Here is a 16,965-nt window from a genome sequence, read left to right as displayed (position 1 = left end):
TGCAGTAGTGCTGCTCTCAAACGGGATGCAAATGAACTAACGCGTTGCATGCCTCACCGGGCGGTTGCACAGCTTTGAAAGGGCTTTTATCTTGAGAGGTTGGTCCTGGCTAGGTGAATCCTCTCCCTTTCGTAAACAGCGTGACGTCACGGGCTGCGTGCGGAGCGAAGTGCGAGACGTGTGCAAAGAGTTGACGGGCAATACATTTCCCTCGCGCCATGGCTACCATGGCATCTGCTGCGATGCATTTCTCCGAGTACGCGAGGAGTTCGCTGCCGGAGAGCTGCACGTCAGCGACACGTCGAGGAGCACTTCTCCTGCGGCGAGTAGTACCCTGGTCCTTTCCTCATAGAGCGCTGGAAACACTACCCTAAGTGTTGTCCGAACGTGCCATTCGGTGACATATATAGCCTTTTGAAAACACCGTCCGTGAAATGCGGTCCACGCCAGAAGCGCACCATGCATACATCTGACTCGTCTCTAACAAAAATCCGCGCAAAGATGGACCAAATGTAACCGTAGGGGACATGAGCTGCATACATAAGCGGCTTTTCCGTTGAAATGAAAATGGTGGCATTTTTTGCTTTTCTTGTCAACGTAGATGTGTGCGATGAGGGACACAGGAGAACTGCACTTACCAGTGATGAAGTGAACTCAGCAGAGTCTGTCGGCGCCTGACGGCTGCCATGTGCCGCAGCGCATTGTTAGCACCCATGTTTGTCGCCGCTTCTCGACTCTTGGTGAAACGGAAAAACTAGAGTCCCACTGCACCGCACTACCCCCCCCCCCCCCCCCCCCCCCCGCTCCTATTTTTTTTCTTTTGCGCGATTTACGCATACGTCAGCGCAACGACTCGTACACATGACGAATCGGCTCGCTGAACAAGCACAAAAATAAGAAAGAAAACGCACAGGAAAGGAAAGAACAAGCGTGATATGTGAAGCTATCAGTGCATGCCAACACGCGCGTACCCGAAGATCACGTGACGGCCTCGTCGTAACGTAGACCGGGATAGATCTGTCGACAGAGTCGCCTCCGGGATTTTGCTGCAGCAGAAACATGCCTCATGCAGGCACGCGGACACGCGCCTCAGTATTCGCACCCATATTCCATTATTCAAACTTGGTCACGCATTACCTCACGGGGTGTTTCCGTCTGACGCAATAGCGAGGCCGCCTTTCCTGCGCTTCCGGCGCGTTAGGTTCCGATTTTTTTTCCTGTATTGAGCCTTGAAATTGGATAACGAATATGTCAAATTATATAGTCTGACTTTCATTGTAAAACAAGAAGAAGTAGAAGAAGAAGAAAAACGATAAAGAAAGCGGGGGAATGTGATTTCCTCCCAGTTTCTCAGATGAACAACTGCCCCCAAGTTGTTTTAATGAAAAAGATTGATTACCTAATTGCTATTAACTATTGCTCCGAAACTCACGTTATTAGTGGTAAAGGATGTACACTTCGCCTTACGATTAATCTGCAAGAACGTCACGTTCACCATACTCATCGCCGTTTTATAAAAAAAAAATATGTAGTTTCAAAAGAAAACACACTATATCTATCCTATAACAGCAAAACAATTGCGTTGTGGTATGGCTGTATGGAAATGGAATCTTTGCAATACAGTAAAGCACCTTCTTTTGCGACAAAACATAGTGCTCAAATTATTTATTGTAGTGGTTCCTCAATCAAGGGTGCACAAATTCATGTGAAGAAAATAGAGTAGTGTACATTTGCAATTTTATTTGACAATGATATATGAAGATCTCAGGCGCTGCGGGAGTTGACTTAAGCAAAGCTTTCATTGGCGCTTGCGAAGAACGGTTTTCTTTCATTTCTTTAGCAACTATTGAGCACACGGCCAAGACTCATTTTCATCAACGCGTCGCTAAAGATAAGCTTTTGACGGTCGAATATGCGGTTCCCATGCACGATGACGAAAGAATGACAATGATGGATTGAGGACACCAGAGCAACTACGACTGAACGACGATGATGAAACGATCCCGATGACATGACGACCGCTTTATGACTACGGCGCAATGGCGACAACGTAATGACGACTATGAAATAAACAACAAAGAACGAGTGAGAACGCTGGAACGACAACGACGGTGTGACGACAATGAGATGATGGTGACGGTGTGGCGACGACGGTATGACAATAATGTGATGGTGATGCTGGAATTATGACGACATTATGATGATTTCGACAATGGCATGACAACGCTGGAATGACGAGGACTGTATGACAAGGATTGAACGGCCACGACGGCATCAAGATGACCCCGAGCGCATGACGACGATGAAATGGTGACAACGACATGACAAGGAGCGCATGATGACTATGAAATGAAAATTATATGATTCCGATGGCTCGACGATGACGGTACGACGGCTACAGAATGACAGCTAAATGATTACGGCGATGTGACGACGGTGGCGTGGCGACGATGGAATGACGAAGACGTAATGATGATGACTGAATTATCATAGTCTTAGGGGTGGGCAGCGAAACCCGGACGAAGAACAAAAGGAAGTAGATAATACAAGCGCATACTTCCTTTTGTCCTTCGTCCGAGTTGCGCTGCCCACCCCTGGGAACACGTTCAATCACCAACTCGCCCAGCTAGCTGTGTTGATTGAATGACGATGTCGGAATAATGATGGTGGCATGACGACGACTATGTGACGACGGCGGCGTGATGAGAACGATATGACAACACAGTGATGGCGACAATTAACAAGGCGGAACGATGGCGACGGCATGACAAAGAAGGAGCGATCACTATGGAATGAAAGCGATTAACTGATGACGACGCAGTGACGACGACGGCATCACAACGACTGGGCGTTCGTATTGGAGGCCACCTCCATGCTTACGTGCATCACGTGCCGCGTCGGGCCGTATATGATTGCAGTGAGCCCGGTGTTTCCTTGCCCTATGTCATCCGGAATCGGCCAAAACGGGGCGTTTACTTTGTCTCGTTGACTGTTCTTCATGTCAACGTATAGGGTCCCATACGTGACGATGCTCGTGAGCAGCGCTTGTATCATTCTAGTGCAGTCTTCTTCATCGAGTCCGTGAGTTTGGCTTGTCACTCTTTTGATAAGGTGGGTTATTGGTTGCACTGTTCTTTGAATTTTTTTACAACTCTGCTCCCCCGGCCCCGTCTTTTTGAATCAGGAGTCCGAGGATACGGTGTGTCGTAACCTGCGGAATCATGATGCCTCCCGCCTTTACTACTGGGTCTGGTTGTCGGCCTCTTGCGCGCTTTTTTAGCACCAAGAGCTCCGACTTTTCAGGTGCGCACATCAGTCCACATGCTTCCAGCTATTTTTCGTTGTGTGAACCGCTTCTTGCAGAGCGCCTTGCTGTTTACCTGTCGACCCTCCCGTAGTCCAGATGGTGAGGTCGTCAGCGTATGTGGCGTGACCAATCTCTTCTATTTGCTTCAGTTACTTGGGTAGCGAGCTCATCGCCAGATTGTATAGCATCATCGGAATGATGGAGCCTTGTGGCGTTCCCTTTCGCGGTGTGTCAAATTTCTCAGAGCGTAAGTTGCCTTTCCCCCACAGGGGCTGTCCGTTCTTTCAGAAAAGCTTTGATGCAATTATATATTTTTTCGCCGCAGTTGTATACATTGAGGCGTTGTAGTATGGCTTCGTGTCATACGTTGTTGAAAGCCCCTTTCACGTCAAGTGCCAGGATAGCTCTTCTGCTGTGCGTGTCCAGTTTGTCGAGGACTTTTTCCTTTACCTGCCGTAACACGTCTTGCGTGGACAGGTGAGCTCTAAATCCGAACATGGTGTTTGGGACGTGTCCGTTGTCTTCGAGATGTTCGATCATGCGGTTGTGCACCATGTGCTCGTATATATAGCGGTCTCCAGCACACGAGGTGATGGATATAGGTCGAAGGTTCTGCACGCTGTTGGGCTTGTTGGGTTTAGGTATCATGGTTACCTCGGCATGTTTCCATTCCGGCGGTACTTTACCATGTTCCCAGCATTCGTTGATGTACTTTAAGAGCGTGCCTACAGAGGGCCCGTCGAGGTTCCGGAGTGTCTTGTTTATTCTGTCGTACCCCGGCGCCGTGTTGCGAGTGAGCTTGCTCTAGGCCTTCTCGATTTCTGCTTCTGTGAATGGCCGATCCAGTTCTATATTTGGGTTGCCTGAATACTTGTCAAAGTGCGAATCTACAGTTATGTTCCGCTCCGTACGGAGGAACTTCTCCTTCGATAATGTCTTCCTCTTTCCCCGGGTGGTTGTGTATGAGTCTCTGCACTTTCTGTTTTGCGGCGTTCTTGTTCTTCTTTGATAGGAGAGTCTTCAGTACCGCCCAAGTGCGTTTGCTGCTTAAGGTCCTTGAAGCTTGTTACATGTTTCGCGCCAGTTCTTTCTTTCAAGTTGTTCAGAGTACCCTTGCGTTTCCTTGATCAGCTTGGAGATTCGAATTTTGAGTTTTTGGTTGCACTTGTTACGCTGCCACCTTTTCGCGAGGCAGAAGTCTGAAAACAAATGTGTAAATAACCGTATACAATGCCACTTTCCGCAAAGAAACGCTGTAAAGATTTCAGAAGTGTAATTTGCATTAGTGAATAATTCCGTGATCCAAGCACTTTTTCTTTAGAAGAACGGTTGTCAAGACCGCTCAGCGTTGATTTCAAGGCACTCTTCTAGCAATCGTAAAGAGGTCGAGTCATGAGGGTTCTCCCATAGGTGATTATATTTTAACTCAAATTACCAGATAAAGGAATAGCTTCCTGTGTACTCCAATTCCAATCTAAGTAGGTGAATCAAAGGTCCGTGGCTGCGTCCGAAAATAACTCCGAAAATAACAAGTTTGGGTCAGTCTTGGGTCAGAAAGCTATCCCCAGAAGTTGTATCAAAGTGAGTGTTTTGGATAATAAATTTTCATTGTTTCCGGCAATAATTGTAAGAGCTACAAATTCCGTGACGGGAAAAGAGTACAGTGGAGTCGATGTTATGTTAGACGATAATCAGTACTGCAACGTAGATGTTAGGAACAATATTGTAAGTTTAGACATTGAATGAAAACAAACGTTTTTTGCGAATACATACCACAAGAACCGGGTTATACAAGTGTAATACAAAATGAAGTGGGCCATGCGCACAGAAATACATGACTAATAAATAAGAAGGCTTTGGGTGAAAATAGGCTGTGAGTTCTCTTCGAAAGGCTATAACTTCGAGAATGTTGAGGATGTTTTCAGGGATACCGTTACAAAGCGTTACGGCGCGAGACAGTGCCGGTCAATTGTAATTTCACGTGTGGCCTGAAATTTCTTGGTAGCCGACATGCTTCCAACATGTTTCGTGAGGTGCAGGTCGCGTGAGGTGGGGACATGGTTTAGAGAGGGACAAAGAAGATGGTTTTTGGCTGTTTATTATTTCACGAAGCGGACAATAGAAAGTAAACGTGGACCACACGCAAATCTGGCTTGTTACCCTGTACTGAGCGAAGGGGTTAAAGGGACAAAAAAAGAGAAGGAAGGAGAAATAAAGAGAATCACTTGCGCACACACGTGATGGTGAACAACGAGTCTTCAAATGGCTGTACTGACCTGTCGACTGGACGAACTGTACTAACACTTCCTCTGCTTTCCAGGATTATTGCTTCTGAAAACGGTTTTCAGTACAGCAAGCTTGATGCTGTCCAGGGAAGTCCGCGCTAGACGACGTACCGGCACGAACAGATAAGCGAAACATTTATACGAGATTCTAATGAAGATAGCAATCATGATAACAGAACATTTGTGTCACACTGATGCGTCTGTTATGTATAGTTACTGGCGATTAAACGTGTTGCACTGTGTCGAAGAGATTGCAGTGAATGAAATACACAAGCTTGACCAGACGACCAGATAAACGAAGTATGTCCATGTATTGGGCACGCAAGTGATTTTTACATCAGCCTGCGCGTAAGGGATAGCGCTCTTCGTGAAGGATGCGTTCCAGGTGAATATTGCTACACGCCTGTATATTTGATTGTTCGAACGAAGCGTGTGGGCGCCATCACTCGAGAAAAGAGGACGAAGAACGAACTGGGCTCGCGCGGTGAATCTAACCGGTCAGTGCTGCAACCATTGTTGTAAATATAACCTCTAAATAGTTGCTCGTCTTAGTGACTCGTCCTTCGCGTAACAATATATAACCTAGAGCAGCGTAGGCACAGAACACAGAACGACAAGCCGCAGGGAGCGGAGCTTATACGTTTTGAATTCATGTTTAGTCCTCTTTCCAAATATGCAGTAACCTTCTGACCTAGTCGCGTTGTTGCAGTGTTATTATCCAATGCGCTGAAAATTTCCGATCTCAACGTCAATGCTGTTTTGTACTTTGACGTACGGTGGAGGAAGCCTAGTCAACGGAACACGTGGTCTAAATAGGGCTAGATTCTGTCGATGACCCGGCCTCGTCGGCAGGCTCGGGGCGTGGGCAGTTGATGTAAGTCACGTTCAAACCTAGTCGCTTATTTCTCTTCTTCTTCTCGAGGCGGATGACAAGGTTCGGGATCTCTGTGGCGAGTTTTGCGAACGAAGGTCTCTTTTTAGGGTCCTCCTGCCAGCACTGGAGCATAATGTCGTACCTGGGTATATTGAAAAGAAAATATTGAAATAACCGCCGGCAACATATAAATATAAAGATGCTACTCAAGAAAAAGCCCCGTCGGAAAACAACATGCATGCTAATAACTTAGCGTTGCCCACTAAGGCACTAATCACCGTAGTTTAAGCAGCATCATTAACGGACAGTAGAGATTTACACAGCACGGAAAACGAGGGACAACACTTGTCATCCGCGTTGCTTACTATCTATCAACATTCATATAGTTAAACTACAATTAAAGGCACGTAAATGAGTTTACAGCTCATCGGGGCAGAAGCTTGGTTGTTTCATCCGGCGTCCTTGTTTGAGGAAGTCTACGATGTCCCAGTTGTCCACGTCAGAATACGGTGTCACTCCACGAGTTATCAGCTCCCATAAGAGCACTCCGTACGACCACTGCAACAGAAAGAACGCGCAGTATGTCTGCAGCTTTGTTCAGTATGGCTTAGGCAAGATCGGATCAAAACCGTTTGACTCACTGTACACTACGCTTGTATATGGCGGACACTTACCACGTCGGTCTTGTGACCGTAGATCCCTTTCTCCAAGCTCTCTGGTGCCATCCACTTCACGGGCAGCTTCGTCTTCTTATTATCCCCGCTGTAGTAGTCCTTCTCGTAAACGTCGCGGGAGAGGCCGAAGTCGGCGACACGGACAATAAAGTCTTCGCTCAGCCTGCAATGGAAGCGCCACCGAACACTCGTGTTTTTCTCCGTCAAAAACAAAAATGCCACGGAGAAATTTGAACTCTGCGCAGGAATCGTGCTGAGCAATGAGTCAAAGGACAACCAAGCCCACAGACGAGGAGGGTAGAAAAATAACTATGGCTAGTGCCTCCAGTATCTTTTGTTTTTGTTTTTTTCTCCCTCGTCGCCATGGCTACAATAAAGCTATACTACATGGCGCAGTTTAGAGTTCTTACTCACATGCAGTTCCGAGCTGCGAGGTCCCTGTGAACGAACTTTGTGCAAGCCAAGTACTTCATACCTTCGGCCACATGGAGTCCAAATGTTATCAGTTGTTTTACTGTAGGTGTCTAAAAGTACGCGAGCAGAAAAAAAGAATTTCAATAAGAATGAGTGAATACTAGTTGAACTTCATCGCAACAAGAAAGCTCCTCAAACTGCTACGTGCATATAACTTTGGGTTTGCTATTTACGATAGGAATCTCTACACACTTAGCTTTTACGCTGATTTGTGGAGCTTGCTGCATGAAAGCTGTAGTCTGCCATATGTCCCTCTAAGGTGTGGGCTCGTAACACTAGCAAAGTAAAGTTTGTGTTTTCAGGCGTTCGCGTAATCCAGTCTGAAACATAGTGTGTGCCATGTATAATAAGATTTATTATTGTAGTTTTCGGTGCAAAACAGTTATTACCAACTCTTTTAGGCTATCAACTGTTAGTTTTTGGATATTGTCAAACAGGGTATGTGCACTGCTGCGGCCAGGGGGACAGAGATGGATTAAATTTTGTTTATTACTGATGCCATGCCGTTCCACGTCCCACTTTGTTCATTTCTCACTGTTGCCCACATTTCCGAGTACGCGTTGGAGTGCGTCCATTTCTCTCCTGTCTGTTACTTACATCTTTTATCACATAATAAACCTCCAGTAGCATGCCGAACCTTTCCGCATGGCTAACCGTTTCAGTTATTGATATCGTTAAACTTTCTCTCACTAGCACACCTGTAGTTTCGGCCATATTCGTTTATACGTACCGTTCTCTAATACGTTCATGGTACTTACACATGCAAGTGCCTACGCGGTGATAATAACGCGGTAGTGAATGATCAAGAGACTGTTATGGGAGGCTGGCATAATCCGTCACCAATTTTTTGAGCAGTTTAGCTTGCAAGAACCAAAGTGTAAACTATCCTATCTGGCAGACTACTGTATAATCACGCAAAAAACAATAACGGTGGGAATGGACATCTCGGAAGCAACAACCATTATTCATCGAGTGCATATACTAGCTGACGCCAAGGCACTGCGCCGCAGCAAACACATGTTTCACTAAGGATCGTAGAGATTGGGCTTTGCTATTGCTAGTTAATAAGTGTGCGCATGAAACAGCGATTTATGAGCGAGAGTCACATACAACCACGGCACCGTACGCGAGAGAGACCTAAACTTACCATCGCAAGTTCTTTCTGTTGAACCTTTATGCGAAGAGCCTTTAGTATTTATAACGATACCTTGGTACCTACACTGTTTTTAAACATGGCAACCCACAGAATCTTCCGAAAGCATTCAAACGGCGATACAAAAAGTTAGCGTCATACAAAAAGTTTGCGTCTTAGAGGCGTGCAGCAAGCAATGGGCAGGCGTTCAGTTAGCGTGATTTTGAATTCGAAGCTGAAAAGGCTGGTTGAAGAACAATTATTTTCCTTTTTTTAACTTTCTCTGTGTTCTGTAAACTTCTGTTAGTAGCTGTACGTACATTGGCGCAAAGAGCGTTCCATGTTATTGGAAACGAATGAACACATTCTTACAGGTGGCATGGCTGCTAAGCACGAGGTCGCGAGATCGAATCCCAGCCATGGAGGCAGCATTTCGATGGCGCTAAATGCGAAAACACCGTGGACTTAGATTTAGGTGCACGTTAAAGAACCCCGGGTGGTCTAAATTCATGGAGGCCCTCACTATACAGCAGTGGGAGACTATATATATATATATATATATATATATATATATATATATATATATATATATATATATATATATATATATATATATATATATATATATATATATATATAACGCTAAACTACAGCAGCAGTACGACTACATATAGAACACGGGGCACGAACCTTCACCTGTAAGCATTTTCATCTTCGATGCCTTAAGAGCAGTTAGTGAAGGAAACCTCTTTTTGTGGGAATAACTGCTTCTCTCACATATAACTCTGCCTCATTTTTTTTGTGATCTGCGCTGAAGTAGGCGTGTATTTACGTTACCTAGGCGATGAGAACATTATCCATCTATAATATGAACGTAATTTCCCTCGGAGTACAATAACCTACGAGTATGGAGCTAAAAGCCGAAGTTTTGTACCCAGAAAACAGAGTCTTCCACAAAAGTAATTAGAGGTCACTCTTCTGCTAGTGTCTACGGGAGCTAGAAGCATGGCGGTCCAGCCAGCATGGGAACGATCATTAGTACATGTATTTCCTTAAACTTCGCCCTTCTGGCTTCAAACGGCTTCATGCCTTTGCAAACTGGAATCCAGTCGTTGTGGTGTGAACATCTCATCTTGTCCTTTGTGTTTTTGACTGGTTTTCTCGTTCAAGTATGTACCAACTGGCCCAGATTTCAACCCTTTTGCAAACTGATTATATTAAACAAAATATTGCGCTATAAGTGCAACAGTTCACTATGATTATGCCTGCGCACAGAGACTTGTTGCCTTGCTGCGTTCAGAAAAACTATGATAGCTCGGATATTTGAAAAATAGAGCATAATAAATAATGCCACAAGAGCCTCTGAAGCTACAAACGCAAGGATGAGACAAATCCATCCCTGTTGACAACAATTCCCTTGCCTTCTGAACGATCACAGCACCAGAGTTCCCTCCAGTAATCTCTACAGGAAACTCTATACATCGAAAGCAGTCGTCAGCATTCTCTCTTGGCGTGCAGACGCTACCACAAAATGATTGACGAGCAACGAAGCAACCCTCACGTTTCTGTCGTCTCGTATGTAGGACAGCAGGTCACCGTATTTCATGAAGGGTGTGATAACCATGAGGCCGTCCACCTTGTCGATGCTCAACCCGATGAGCGGAAGCACATTCGCGTGGTGAAAGTCCTTCATGATGAGTGCTTCCTCCAAGAAGGCCGTGCTGTCAACTTCACCACCGCGAGAGTCTGCAGCGTCGCGTCAGAGAACATACCCGTCACTCGAAAGGAATTGGCTACACTTGGTGTTAAATGAGAAAAGTACGACTTCCTTTCCAAACAGAACCTTGGAAAGCAGGAGCAGAAATCACGGCCCACGTACGCTCTTGCTTTCTATACTCAGCACGCCATCAGCCCTGTAAGCACTGCAACTGACCGACCTTGCTTAATCATTGGACTTTAATGAAAAAAAAAAGACTGACGCTATTTTAAGGAGTGGATTTTGTTTTGCAAAGCTTATTTCATGTTATGAGCGCTACAGTTAAAACAAGACGCAAAGAAAACTGCAAAATATTTTTTTCCCGCGGAGGAACACACGGGGACCTGCAAATTAAAGCAGTTTAGAATAAATAAAGGGGTGAAATGAAGTTCTCTTTTTATTCTCAAGCGAAAAGATGAAACTGAATATGGCAGTCTTAATTTAACACCAGTTTAGTTGAACCTCAAACAATCTGTTTCACTAAATCTTTTCGAACGTTAGCAGAGAGAAATATAACTTGGAGGAGCAGATCCGAAGTACTCACACATGTCATGCATTAGCTATTGCGAAAAGCGGTTGTATATCTCAGTCGGCAGTTCTTACTGCTAAGATTACAAGGCGCATTCATTGGGTCAAAGTATTTGTATTTTTTGTAGGGCAGGGTGTCCTCTGACTGGAAATATTTTGATGCCGCACTTCTGTAAAACTGAATAGCTCATTTTATTTCTTAGGCTATAGTGGTGCGTCGTGGCTTACATATCAACCCTTACAATAGCAAAAATAAATTATGAAGATAACTCGAATATAAAATTTCCCCTGTGCGCTCCTTAGGCGCACAAATTACCACAACATCATACACCATTTGCGATCTCTACTCTAGGTTGTTGCGTGTAACAACTGTCCTTCAAATATGCTTTAAACGTTATGTCTATTTAAAACGCCACCAGAATGTAAAAAGAAAATGCTCAGAATGAAAAGTGAAACGGCAGGAATACATACTGTTATGCAGAGTTTTAACTGCCACCTCTTGAACTTGACCTTTGTCTTCTTGTTTGATAGTCCCATGGTAGACACAACCGAAGTGACCTTTAGGTGGAAATAAAATGAATATTCGCTTTTTATAACAAAGTATTTTCCGACATTCAATAAAATTTCCAAATGAAATTTATTTTCTGTGAATGTGCCAAAAACATCCAGCACTCAGCACTTTTCGTGACCGAATATCGAGCTGTAGATGTAGTAAGCTTCCCTTACCAATTTATCATGTTACAATACCACTGCTTTGAAGCAGCGCGAACAAGTGTTGCAAAGATGGGAACATGCTGCAGGCATCAGCACTTCAAAATCCGATACGAGGTATGCCCGATAAACTTCCAATAGACCCTTGCGAGGAGCGACGGATATTATAATACAATAAAGCAAAAATGCTCTAGTTTCGCCCGTAAGGCGAAGCATTGATAGTGATATCCAAGTAGTAGACAATTACATGAAGTAAGGTTCGTAGCGTTATCGGCCACATAAATACAAGTAAACATTAGCTTAACTATATTACGAGTGTGGTTATTCTCCCGCGCGCACAGGCAAACATGAAAAGATATCACTCGATGACTGCGAACACTGGATGTAACAACGCTGGCGTGAGGAAGCGCGCCCGCAGGCAGCAGGGAGCGACCGCCTCTTGCTGCCTCTTATTTTAGCTTGTCTCCCAAATGGTGAGGTTACACGACCCACAAGACTAGGTGCGCGGGAGACAGGGCGCGTCAAGCCACCAGCAGATATCTCAGCTCGCCCTTGGCATTTGCGCGTGTTGCAGATTACCTGCGAGATATGGCGCGCGGATTCCAAGGGACGGGAAGCGTAGCAGGGGGAGGCAGAAGGTTAGGTGGGCGGATGAGATTAAGGAGATTGCAGGGACAACATGGCCACAATTAGTACATGACCGGGGTAGTTGGAGAAGTGTGGGAGAGGCCTTTGCCCTGCAGTGGGCGTAACCAGGTTGATGATGATGATGATGGCGCGTGGGCCGCGTACGCGCTCAGCCGCGCGCACAGCCATGCGCAGCCACGGCCGGCCAGTAAGAAGAGACGCGCGCTCGATCACGTGATCACTAACATTGGGTGCACATCGAGCCACCATCTTTCTCAGCGTACCCTCGCACTCTTGCCCTCGCACCCACAGCACATGGTGCGCGGAAGAGGAGGAAGAGCAGGAGGAGGAGGAGGAGGAGAAACATTTATTAAAGAATAGGAAAGGACAAGCAGGTATCTTTCTGCTTGCGCGGGAGGCGCCCTTAGTCCAGGGCTCCTGCGGCTCTTGCTGTCTCCCGGGCCCACCGCACCAGTTGCTGGTGGTTACGAGGGTCCGAACTAGTCAGCACGGCCTCCCACTGCTCGGGCGTGGGGTTGGGTATTTGCGGGGCTGCCTGACACTCGTTTTTATCGTACTTGAACTTTATACGTAGCATCACGGCGACGGCGACGGCAAAAATTTGCCTGAAGTGTCGGCATATTTCCTACTATTGCAGTAAAAACAAATCGCACGAGCGGACAACAACGGAACACCTTGATTTTGTAAACAGCTGTGCAGGGCAACGGCTGTTGTGTTATTTCGTACATTGGGCCAAGTTTACATTTTTGCAGGTACACCTAAATTTTTTAACTTTATTGAAAACAAACATGTTGCAGAATGTTTACAAGTTTCTGTGAACATCGCCGTAAAATTAGTTTCGTGCAGTGGAGAACGTAATGAGCCCACTGCCGTTAGCTTGCGCTCCGAGTGACTAGTACTCAATAACAAATCATCCAGAGATCCGATGCGGATCGTTGATTGTGGCTGCATAACAAGGCAAGAGGAGTGTATTTACGATGACAAAAGGGTAAATTGGGCAACGTGGTTCTATAACATCTTTCACTTTATTTCGGTATCTCCTCTTGCATATTATATGATGTACCAATTCGTTACGTAATAGAAATTAATTTGTGATTATGAGCACGTAATGGAAGATGAACTGTGCAAGTTTCATTCGCATCTTCGAGTTGCCGCGAAGCATGCTGCTTAAACTGTCTTTCCAATTACAAAAATATAGGTCAGAGTGGAGAGCACTGGAAGGTATGGCGCTTCGATGGCGTTTCCACCTACTGCTGAAACAATAGGTCCACCTGTATAATATAAATCACCTTAATTCATAATTACTCCATCAACTAAGCATTATCTTTATCTATAGGAAAACACACTTTCACCTTTCACTAGTCTTTTCTTCTGATACTTCAGTCGGTGACCTCCAGAGAAGGGCAGAGCTAGGCTTCCAGAAATGGCTTGACATTTTTTGAAACAAGAAATGCCACTCAGACAGTCACGACTAGATACCTTGCCCGATGACACGACCCAAGTGAAGCCACCCTCGATCGATGAGTAAGTTTTCTCTTTGAAGCATCGTTCTGGTTTCTTCATCTACGTCAAACGGGGTCGCCATCAGTGCTTGTTGGGCGTCAACGTTGCCTTCTCGAAAGTAGCCTGCACAAGAAAAATCAGAAAAACATGATGACACTTAGCGTTGCGACTGGATAAGATGTAAAAGCGAGACAATTTCTTTCGAGCATGTCGTTTGTTTCTGTACTTTTCTTTTTATCTTTGTGTCTCCCCTTATCCTTACTTCAGTGAAGTGTAGCAAACCAAATGTTTCTCTTCCCATTACCCTCCCCGTCCTTCCTTCCCTTTTTTGGTGCAGATGTAGAAAGGCCTTTGCGCAATGTCACATCAAACGTAGACGTGTTGTATATAAGCAGCACTGAAGTATAAAATAACAGCTGAATGAGTAACATTTCTCAGTGAGTGAAATGACATTTAGAAGTGCACTTTACAGGAAGAATTTCTTTCTTTGTGTGCATGCGTTAGCATGACTTTGCTTAAATAAATGTTCGCGTTAACACAATTTTGGTTTCGAAAATTTCCACCAGCAGTACCATCATGTGCAGCCTCTCCGTTAAATTCGTATCACTAAAAGGGACTAGCAAACAACGTTTCCTTTTTTCACACCGTTAGTTGTTGCTAGTCTATAGATGATTCATGCCTGTAGTGGGGTAATAGGACGCTCTTTCCTGTGCTGTTCTTACTTCGTATTGTTTCGCAACCTATTGCGCAAGCATAATTTGAACCAATTAACCCAGTAACAAGTAATGATATATTACTTCCCTTTATAGTAGGACGTCATTTCTCTTCTTATAGTAATAGCACATGTTTAGCTTCTGCAATGTACCACGCGCAGTACATGATACATTGCCTTGACAAGGGACAAGCGCTGTCTAAAGGTGCAAGCCATTTTCTGGATGCGTTAAGGCTTCGTTTGGCCGTGCGAATAGGATCTGTCGCGTATGGAAGTTGTAGTTGCCGACGCAAATCCGTTTTATGTGTTAGTTCAAGTGTGCGTGTTTTGTGATTCCCAACAGACAAAATGCCAAAAAAATGACGCCGTCTCCTGTCACGTTCGAATTTGATATTCTTTCGCGTCTGACTATACCACAACAGAGGCGTTTTTTTTTTTGTCGTCGAAAGTTGCCTTCTGAGTTTTCTAAATGTATGGAGATAGCTGGGTTAATTGAGAACCTCGTTTTGCGTAAAGAATAAGGCGGACTCTAGCTCCCTCACGATTGGATGCGTAAGCCAGAGAATCGCTGTTGTTGTGACGCTGGCCGAAGCGAACGACGTAGCTGGTCTGCCAGGTGCCTTTGACTCGTTGACGTCGTCGGCGATGCAAGAGGAACCCCACGCCGGTGGCCACCGCTGCGAGAACGGCAGCCATCGTTGAGCCAGCTATGATACCGACGTGAGGACCTGGCTGCTCAGCTGTCATCAGCTTAACGGCACCAACCGGGTAGCTCTGTCCCGGGTAGACCACCTGCTCAAAGCAACCCCACTCAGAACATTCAGTTTGCCTATGCGCTAAGCGTTAAAAATCAACAAAGCTAAAGTTGTTTGAAATTTTCTATGAAAATTGCGGCGGCCACATGAACCACTTGGATGAATCTGCACTAATCTACACAAGCGCTACTGTATTTGTTAATGTAACCTCGCTATAAGTCTATCAAGTATAAAAGCAGGTTGTGGCATCTATGCCCAGAGAAACTTTCACGAATCATGAAATTAAACTTATTTAAAGTGTTCTACAAGGCTACCGGTACACTGCTTCTACGTTACAACTTCTACACTACAACTTCTGTACAAGTTTTGTACCGCAGTGATTACGTAAAATAAATTCTGGGGTTTTACACGTGCCAAAAGGATGATGTTATGATGAAGCACATCGTAGCTGGGGACTCCGAATTAAAGTACGGCAGCTGGCTGGGCGAGCCGGTGCAGCTACGCCTTTATCACAGTGCGAACGAACCAGCAAGGACAAAGAAGAAAGACGTAACACGAGCCCTGACTCAGGACTAAAAGTTCATTTCTTACAAACACCCCATAAACAGGAAAACTCGCACACGCGTACACCCGCACACGAGCCTTTAGTCTAACCAGAACGCCAACTATGAAAGAATACCGGTATCCTCAAGATATTGAGATTTGTCAATTAAATCAATCCTGGGGTGCGATCGGAGGTGGTTGTTCGGCGCGTTCGTTCGGTTACCGGCGCGCGCGATTGGCCTACTCCGCGCCGACGTCGCCAGCCGCGGGCCGCCGCCCCGTTTTTGGTGACGTCAAAATGACGACACGCTCCTGTCAATCATCCGCCCACCGAGCATTTCGCCCGAACGCGACGGGAGCTGAGAAGTTTGGAGCGATCATACGGTTTCGCACGGAGGAAGGAAACTAAGGAGAGGCCCTGACGTCACTCTTTGTGAAGCAAAAGTGAAGCCGGAAGTTGGCGTTGCTCATGGCGATGCTCCGCCTTTTGTGCCACCCTCCTCTCTTGTTTACATCTTTCGCGAAACCACGCCGCGCTGCGCGTGGTTTCGCACGCGGAGCGCGCGCGCTCGCGCAACATCCGGCAGAGCATGGTGCAGGTAACACAGCGCAACAAGACACGGTGACTAACGCAAACCCGCCCACACAGCGCCTTTGCCACGGCACGAAACCTACCAGAGCAACACGTGTGCGCGCTCAAAAAATCAGAACAACGCCGCCATTGTGGCCCAAAAGGCGTGGCCATGCAGCAAAAAAAATAAAAAAGCAGCAAAAGAAATGAGAACCTATACGTCATTTCCGCCACACTTTTCTCCTAGCGCGCGGAGGGGGTAGGGCCTCTCCTTAGTTTCCTTCCTCCGTGCGGTTTCGCATGGCGCGTCTGGTGGATTGGATTGGATCCAACAGGCGGCCTTTTCGGCTGCGGAATGGCAGGTTTGAATCCAATCCATAGTTTAATTCTAGAAAATGGCGCTTCCGTTGGAAACTTAGCTTGTTGCGCTGGCGTTTCTAGAGGAAGGAGGAGAGCGGGTGGCGGTGCGAAACGCGTTTGAAGAAATGGCAG

The 16,965-nt window shown here is 45.8% G+C and overlaps 1 protein-coding gene across 1 annotated transcript in view; it reads right to left on the bottom strand.

The window, feature by feature from the left end:
- Nucleotides 1–823: 823 nt before the first annotated feature.
- The window catches only part of LOC126523015 (hepatocyte growth factor receptor-like), a 54,664-nt gene continuing 38,522 nt past the window's right edge, over nucleotides 824–16,965 (bottom strand). Inside the window, exons 16-23 of the mRNA XM_072288960.1 lie at nucleotides 15,147–15,396; nucleotides 13,869–14,015; nucleotides 11,502–11,588; nucleotides 10,308–10,492; nucleotides 7,555–7,664; nucleotides 7,141–7,303; nucleotides 6,888–7,024; nucleotides 824–6,608 (exon numbers count right to left, since the gene is read on the bottom strand). Of these exons, the coding sequence (XP_072145061.1) occupies nucleotides 6,401–6,608; nucleotides 6,888–7,024; nucleotides 7,141–7,303; nucleotides 7,555–7,664; nucleotides 10,308–10,492; nucleotides 11,502–11,588; nucleotides 13,869–14,015; nucleotides 15,147–15,396 (1,287 nt within the window). The 3' untranslated portion in view covers nucleotides 824–6,400. The remainder of the gene's footprint in view (nucleotides 6,609–6,887; nucleotides 7,025–7,140; nucleotides 7,304–7,554; nucleotides 7,665–10,307; nucleotides 10,493–11,501; nucleotides 11,589–13,868; nucleotides 14,016–15,146; nucleotides 15,397–16,965) is intronic.

This window comes from Dermacentor andersoni, chromosome 6 (genome assembly GCF_023375885.2).
Source record: "Dermacentor andersoni chromosome 6, qqDerAnde1_hic_scaffold, whole genome shotgun sequence".
Lineage (NCBI taxonomy): Eukaryota > Metazoa > Arthropoda > Arachnida > Ixodida > Ixodidae > Dermacentor > Dermacentor andersoni.
Note: the sequence above shows the minus strand (reverse complement) of the source record. Positions and strands in the feature narration are given on the sequence as shown.